We start from the raw sequence: 7,689 nt of genomic DNA, 5'->3' as shown, positions 1-7,689 counted from the left end.
TTGCAGAATTAGGTTCCCTGCTAGTCTAAAATGTGTGAACTTGTCCTTGGCAGGATTTATGTTTTCTGTTATACAAACGTGTTTAATTCTGAAAGAAAATAATTCCTTAAGTCCATTTCTGAAATCTATTCTTTGTGAAACATTAGCCTGACTCAGTGGGATTAGATATCCTGCACCCCACCCCTGAACACTGATACAACCGATATCCTATTGTAGAATTTTGTTTGGGATGCACAGATGATATTGTACAAGGCTCTATATGATTTTCCCCACTACTAATTTAAAAGTTACAGCAAAGCCAGGACTGGACAGTGACAAGTATTACTAAACTTTTTAACAGGCTGAGTAGCAGCTCTGGATGGTACAGTTATTATGGGATTAGTGGATCACAAACTGATTTGTCATCAACTTTTAATCAAGAAAAATTGACACTTCACCAGGTATCCCCTATTCCAAACCAAGATAAAACCAAAATTTGAAATTTAACTTAAAGTTCATGGCCCAGCTTGAAAAGCCATTAGGGATTTTGGATGCCTGCACTCAGCAAATCAGGTCCTTTTAACTCAGCTTTTGTTGCTCAAAAAAGTCACTAGGTGCCTTTGAAAATCTTACATGCTCTTATAACCAATCATGCTGAATTGCAATTAGGAGTATATGTAAATACTCTTTTCCATACTTTGTTGCAGCTGCAGAGGACATAATCAATATGAAGACAACAATCCTGTTAATCTCTCTTTGGGCTTTATCCTGTGCTCATCCTGTAAGTACTACTATAAAACCATTAAAACCTCAAGCCTCACCATTTTAAGTACACTCATGACATTCTGTACAAGTTCTGTCCATTCATAATTTGTCTTTTCAATGTATATAGGTGCCGAGCCACCAAAATCTCCATTATGTGAGTTTTGAAAAACAGGAGGTAAGCTGATTATTAGGAATTTTTCAGAAGACTCCATTTCAGTAAACAGCTTGTGAAACAGTATTGTAAAGCTGACCTGGTTTCCACTTACGTATGCTCAAAACACTACTTGATTAACATAACTACCACAACTCAGCTTATATCCATTATCCCAGGAACATTTTAACTCATAATCATTTCAACTGATTCTACTTACACCCTCCCTCCCACACACGTATGTGCAGAGGATGACAATGTGACAGATTGCATTATATGCTTCAGCCTCCTCTACTACATGCTGCCCCAATCCATCCCCACAGAACCTACTGTAACAATCCAAAGACTAGGAATGCTTCTTATATTTCCTTCTTCATCATCCATATATTAATATTTTTCCTGACTTTCCCATGAGGCACAGGACACGCAAGGTTTAGCCAGTAATTACTTTTCTGGACTCAGTAATGTCACAGCTTTCAAGTTTGGTATCTCCCCATCCCACTGCAGTTACTCTACAAGAAAGAAGAAAGTCCCATCTTCCCAATGTGGAACAAATCATTTGTTTTGGACTCTGATTTGATATGTTTCAAACCACTTGTGGTATTGATTTTCCAGAGCTCAAAAGCCGCCCCGGGGCTCACACATCTTTATCAATGAAATTTCTGGATACAGTTTTGAATGATCCCTTAAAAATGATTTGTTTATTTGAAATGCCATCTACATCCATGATAACTACAGTAAAAACACACCTTTATTTTACTCAAACTGTTACTTCAGTGTAAGTAATCTCAGAGCACTTCAAAATGCATGAGTTATTACTGAAATAGTATTATCATGTACCAATTTCTTTTATCCAATAGAAACTGCAAAATGAAACAATCAGGCTGGGGGTCTCTTGCATAAGGCGAGGGGTGGTTCATTAGAAACAAACAAAAGCAATGCAGAGGGACAGGTAATCACTGCTTCCCTGAGATAAAGCCAAATAGTAACATTTATAGTTTACTTTACACCAGTGGACACAATGTGGCCCTTAACAGTGGTGTCCATAAAACTGCAGTAACATTTGTTTAATCCAAGTATCTTGATTTCACCTTTCTGTGCAGGACACAATAAGCGAAGAAAGTCTGAATGAGGAGGCAGATTCTATTGAGGATGCTTACAACAGCCCTGAAAGCAGCGCAGAAACTGGAGATGAGGACTCCAATGCTGATGAACATGAGAATATTGATGAAGAAAACCACTATGCATCTGTGGTTCCTAGCAGGAGCTCTGAAAGTGCAGATGACATCTATGGAAATGATGTTGATGCAAGGAGCACTCAAGACTACGAGGATGATGACCGTTTCAGAATTAAGCAAGCTCAGGCTCTGAACTGGGCTGATTATGCAGCATCTGCTGACCTTGATGACGTGGAAGAAGTAGCTGAAAATAACTATGCTGAGCAATCAGCTGAGAAAAACTCCATGGTAAGTGTACCTAGCTTTAAGGCTCAGTTTCCTAGAAGCTAACATTATTCCTCCACAGTTGCCTCAGTAAAAGAAGGGACTAGCAGTCTCAATGCAATCTGTTGCAAACACAGGGCTACAACATAAGACGTCACAGATAACTTGCTGTAAGTTACCACTGTAATCAGAACAAGCTGTTTTCAAGGGACAGAGTACCGTGTTACCCGAGCTGAATTTTAAATAACAAATTTGAACTTGGGTAAGTGTATGGGAAATTTAACAATGAGTATCACTTCTCTGGCTTTGTAATGGGATTAGTGTGTCAATTAAAGACAAATAAATGGGACGTGTTTCAAATTCACACATGTGAAATTCTTACAGAGAAAGTTTTACCATTTTGAAAAACGTAACCAAAAATATACAATTGTGTAAAAGCAGATTATAGTCTAGACTATATGACTAGCAGAAGTGGAAAAAAGACCCAAAAAATGAGTTGAGTAAAAGCACAGATGCCTTGGTGGGGGGAAATGTACTTAAGTCACTGGTGTCTTGGAAAACTACTTGAGTAAAAGTTTGCATACATATCACCTCTTGATTGAACTCAAGTATCCAGAAGTGAAAGCAGATGCACTTTTACTCAAGTAACTTTTTGGGTACTTTTTCCACCTCTGAGGACCGGATTATAGTCCTGTGTATAAAAATGTCCAGATACCTCAGGCACCTGTGGATATATGGAAACCATGATTTCCTTAAGTCTTTACTGTCAGAAGCCGAAAATCTCACTATCTATTGGCCAGATTTTCAAAGGAGCGCAACATCAGCAGCTCCCATTTTTTTATTGCACAAATCAGCCTTAAATCAATTACTACACATTTGAAAACAACACTGGTCAAGAATGCAGCTGCCGACAACTGCCCCAGAATCCATGTGGAAGTTCTTGCTTTTTTCAGACTCATACAATGGGCCACATCACTTCTTTTACTGTTGAGGACCATCACTGTAGACTGCTACAGTATTTATATTATATTATATTATATTATATTATAGTAAGCCCTTAATTTAATGGACTAATGAGGGAAGGGGGGGAGGGAAGGGATGTCCAAAAGTCAGGTGAATCCAAATCCGCAGGACTGGAGGTGTCTTGCGGGATGCACAAAGGAACATTCTGTCCGAGACCTGGGAGGAATGGAGTGGGCTCAGGAGAGAGAGCTCGTCAGTGGGCTGTTTGCACTGTTTACAGAGCAGAGCCTCTGGGCTCACCTGCCACAAGTCACTCACAACCCACGCAAGGCTGGGCACTCCCACAGAAACTAAGTTTCCCTGGAGCAGGCATACCTCTGCCCAGGCCTCCAGCTGGCAGGACATCTGCCACTGTCTGGTCCGGGGACCCACCCTGCTGGGAAGAAGCTGCCTATGAGGAGTGACAGCAAAGTTTGCTGCTCACCTGGCATTGGTGCATTTGTTGTCCTCCAGATGCTCATGCAGCCCCAGTCACCCCAGTGGCTCCCGCAGCATCTCCGGCAGCTCTGGTGAATTGCCAGCATTATTTGGGCTGTGGGAGAGCTGGCAGATTACGCCTGTTAGTTCTGAAGTCCGTTAAATTAGGGTCCATTACATCACGGGTTTACTGTATGTACAGTTCCATGTAGCAAAGGAACAAAGAAAGTCACTGCATCCAAACACCGAGACGTTCAACAGCTGGATCAGGATTTTGTGGCTTGCGCCATGTTATTTCACATCATGTTCTATTCGTAACGAGTGTGACAGACCCAGACCATCTCAAACCACATAATGCCATAAACTAAATTTTGCCCCTCTCCCATCACAAATCCTAAACTGAATCCTACTAGAGCCGCAATTTTCAGGGGAACATATTTTTAAGACTCCTAAGGTATTACAAGAAGAAACATTATTATTTTATTTGGTGGGTAGAAATCTAATTTCTTAGACACTCATTTTAAGTCATACTGGACCATATTCTGCTCTCAGCTCCATCCATTTAACATTATGAATTTTGAAGGACTAGCACAGGTTTAAATGATTGTAGTATTTGGCCTACACAATGCAGTAAATAAACAGCACTTGTAAAATACAATACGGAAGTGTTTATACTCATTTCTCTTTGTTACATATGTAGGTGGACATAAATGAGATTCCTGATACCGACGACAGCAGCAGAGAAACGAAAGAAAAGGTTGACACTGAAAATGATGGATTTCTTTATAAATCCAATGGATTTGACTCAAGCAAGGGGGACGAGGAAAGAAATTATCTGACAGACCAGGAAGATGATAGTGGAGATGATGTCTTTGATGAAAATAATGAGGAAGATGCTCACAGGGCAGACCCTAAATACACCATTCATCCCACTGGAGCAGATGAGCATAATGCATTTGCTCGTGGAGATCAAGATGGTGACAGAGCTACTGATGCTGGGAAAAAAGATAGTGACAGCAGCAGCAGCAGCAGCAGCAGCAGCAGCAGCAGCAGTGAGAGCAGAGGCCTTGATAACAGAGAGGATGCCAGTCGCTTTTCTGCTAGAGACAGAGATGGCAGGCATGGTCACAACAAAAGAAACCGAGGTGACAGTACAAGTTCCAGCAGTAGCGAGGAGGTGAGAGATGATTTTGATGATGAGGGGATGCTGGGCGATGACCCCTCCATCTTTGAGAGCGAAGACAACAATTCCAACATGGTTCATGGTGCACTTCATTCCAAAGAGAGCAGCCAAGAAACCAGCAGGGAGCATGGCCACCTCATGAGGAAAAGCAGCAATAAATCCCTGAAACATTCCCAGAGCCAGATGTTCCAAAATGGCGGGGCTACTTCAGAAGAGGACGTCAGCACAGAGGATGATGATGACCAATCCAGAGAAGCAGATGACTCCAGTTCCAAAGAGGACAGCAAGTCCACAGAAGACAGTCACTTTGAAGATGATGTCGCCAGCCAGTCCAGGGAGGATGTCATCAGCCATTCAAAGGAAAATGTCACCAGCCGCTCCAGCGAAAATGTCTCCAGTCAATCAAGTGAAGACAGTAGGGAATCCCAAGAAGAAAGTGATGAAAATTCCAAAGATGTGGATAGTAAATCAGATGAACACAGTGGTAGCAAATCTAAAGAAGGGCAGGAAGACAGAGACTCCCATGAGGATGACAGTGAGATATCAGTAAGTGACAGTGAATCCCTAGAAGACCAGAGGGAACATAGCAAATCAGAAGAGAAGAGTAAATCCACAGAGGACAGCTTGGAATCAGAAGAAGATAAAGATGGACTCTCTCACAGTAAGAGCAAAAGCGATTCAGAAGAGAGCAACAGAAGTGAAAAGAGCAATGCCAGTGATTCGAATGAAGAAGTCATCAGCTCTGAAGAGCTGCAAGACCAAGACAGCAAGTCTGCAGAAATTAATGATAGTGAATCTAAAGAAGAGCAACATAGTCACTCTAGAGAAAGAGACAGTGAATCCAGCGAGCACACTGAAAGCCAATCAACCAGCCAAGAAGATGACAGCGTATCAAGGAGCATTGAAATCGAAAGCAGAAAGCTAATCCTTGATGTTTATCACAACAAACCTATTGGTGATTATGATGACAATGACTGTCAGGATGGGTATTAAAATGTACATGAAAATCTAATTATATAAGACTTGTGGGGTGGGGAAAGAAAAATCTTTTAATTTATTTACTATATAGACAATATGAAGATCAGTTGTTCCTTCTGAGAAATATTCTGTGAACAATAAAGGCATGATGATTTGGTAGAATTTCACTATTTCAGCTGGTGCTTGCCCAATGTGAACTGACATGAAAAATGATCCTGTAAATATGGAAAGGCTACATATAAATGAGAAGCTGATTTATGATCCTAGAACTGTATTAATATAGAAACAGGGAAAAGACAAATATTAGTTTGAAGTGTTTTTAAACTAAATCAAATCTTGTATTTTTCAGCGAAGATAAAGCTAGCACAGTGAGGGTCTCCTAAAATTCACTATGTTATTTCCATTAACTTTGTTAGGAATGATATTTGAGCATTACGGAGAGAATGGATGCTTAATTTATCAGACAAATATTTGTGTCTACAACATTCTTAAATTTACATCTCCAGTCAAAATGAACTTTAAATTAAGTGCCAATAATGCACATAATAAGCAAAGCAGATGGTCACTGCACACACACATCATGTGGATTTCAACTTATTTCACTATACAATGTATGAACTATCACTTCAGTAGGGGATGTATGTAACTTTTTATAATAAATGTACAAGAAACGTGTATCCTTTTCCATTGATGGCATTACTATTTCAAAGCTAAAAATAATCCATTTAGTCTTCCCTAGATGATATTATAAACATCAGATTAAATAGTCACGTGGTTCAACAGTTTACTATTAGGTTATATTAAAATGAAATATTATTACATTGGATTCACACTTCAGTGAACTTAAAGCAAGGGTGTTCTAAATGGCTATCTTCAACCTGTGTAGCATGGCTGATTCAGATGGATGTGCCACTTAAGGAAAAACAGGACCTGTAACTCCACTGACTTCAGCAAAGTCATTCTTGGCTTATTCCCATAACAGTGAGATCAGATTCATACCCTGAGTACATGTGCCGATATTCCAGCATTTTCAAACACTCCTCTTCAAAATGAGATGCTGGGTGTAATATTTTTGCAACATCAGTTAGTCATCTTTCTCTAATGCCCTATTACCACTCCCAGATGTCCAGCCTGTCAGCACAGGGGCCCCCATGAAATGCACAGGGAATGCAGCTCTCTCTACACTAGACCATACCAGGGACCATCCCGTACTCAGAGGTGCACACGCATACCTTGAGAGGCCAACCTCTATTCAGAATGCTATCATTACAGTTTAACAGCTTAGTAACCACACCGTGCTGAATTCTCCTCTTGCCCGTACTGGAAGTTAGAAAGACTCTGGGAAGCACAACTCTGAACATGACTGAGAGTGTGGAATTTTCCCAGCATTTTCTTCTCTCTATACCAACATGCACCTACATGGAGGTGCCAGTGACCAGCGCACAGAATGTGACGACCCTCTGGGGTTACTGAGGAGGTTGACAGGAGCATTCTGGAGGCTGGGGCAGTGGAGGGAAGGCAGAATGGGGAAGCTGGGAGGAAGGGACTAGTCAGGAATGAGGCCATATATTGGTGACGGAAGAAGAAAATGGGGAGAGAAGGAAAGAGAGGTTAAGGTGATCGGGTTTTAGGGACAGTGCATAGAACGGGAAGGAGAGAAAAAAAAAAGGGTGCTGAAGCTGGAGATGAGTTGGGAGCAAGAGTCTAGCTGGGTGCTGGTCAGTGCTCCCTGTAAGCTGAGCACTTGGGCA

At 41.0% G+C, this 7,689-nt stretch overlaps 1 protein-coding gene across 1 annotated transcript; it reads left to right on the top strand.

Moving 5' to 3' along the window:
* Nucleotides 1-706: 706 nt before the first annotated feature.
* Nucleotides 707-5,957, top strand: DMP1 (dentin matrix acidic phosphoprotein 1). The gene is made up of 4 exons (XM_074993973.1): nucleotides 707-760; nucleotides 872-919; nucleotides 1,999-2,361; nucleotides 4,478-5,957. Exons 1-4 carry the CDS (start codon nucleotides 707-709, stop codon nucleotides 5,951-5,953), a joined length of 1,941 nt encoding a protein of 646 aa, XP_074850074.1. The 3' UTR covers nucleotides 5,954-5,957.
* The last annotated feature ends 1,732 nt before the right edge of the window (nucleotides 5,958-7,689 follow it).

This window comes from Carettochelys insculpta, chromosome 4, assembly GCF_033958435.1.
Source record: "Carettochelys insculpta isolate YL-2023 chromosome 4, ASM3395843v1, whole genome shotgun sequence".
Classification (NCBI taxonomy): Eukaryota; Metazoa; Chordata; order Testudines; family Carettochelyidae; genus Carettochelys; species Carettochelys insculpta.
This window is presented reverse-complemented; position numbering and strand designations above follow the sequence as displayed.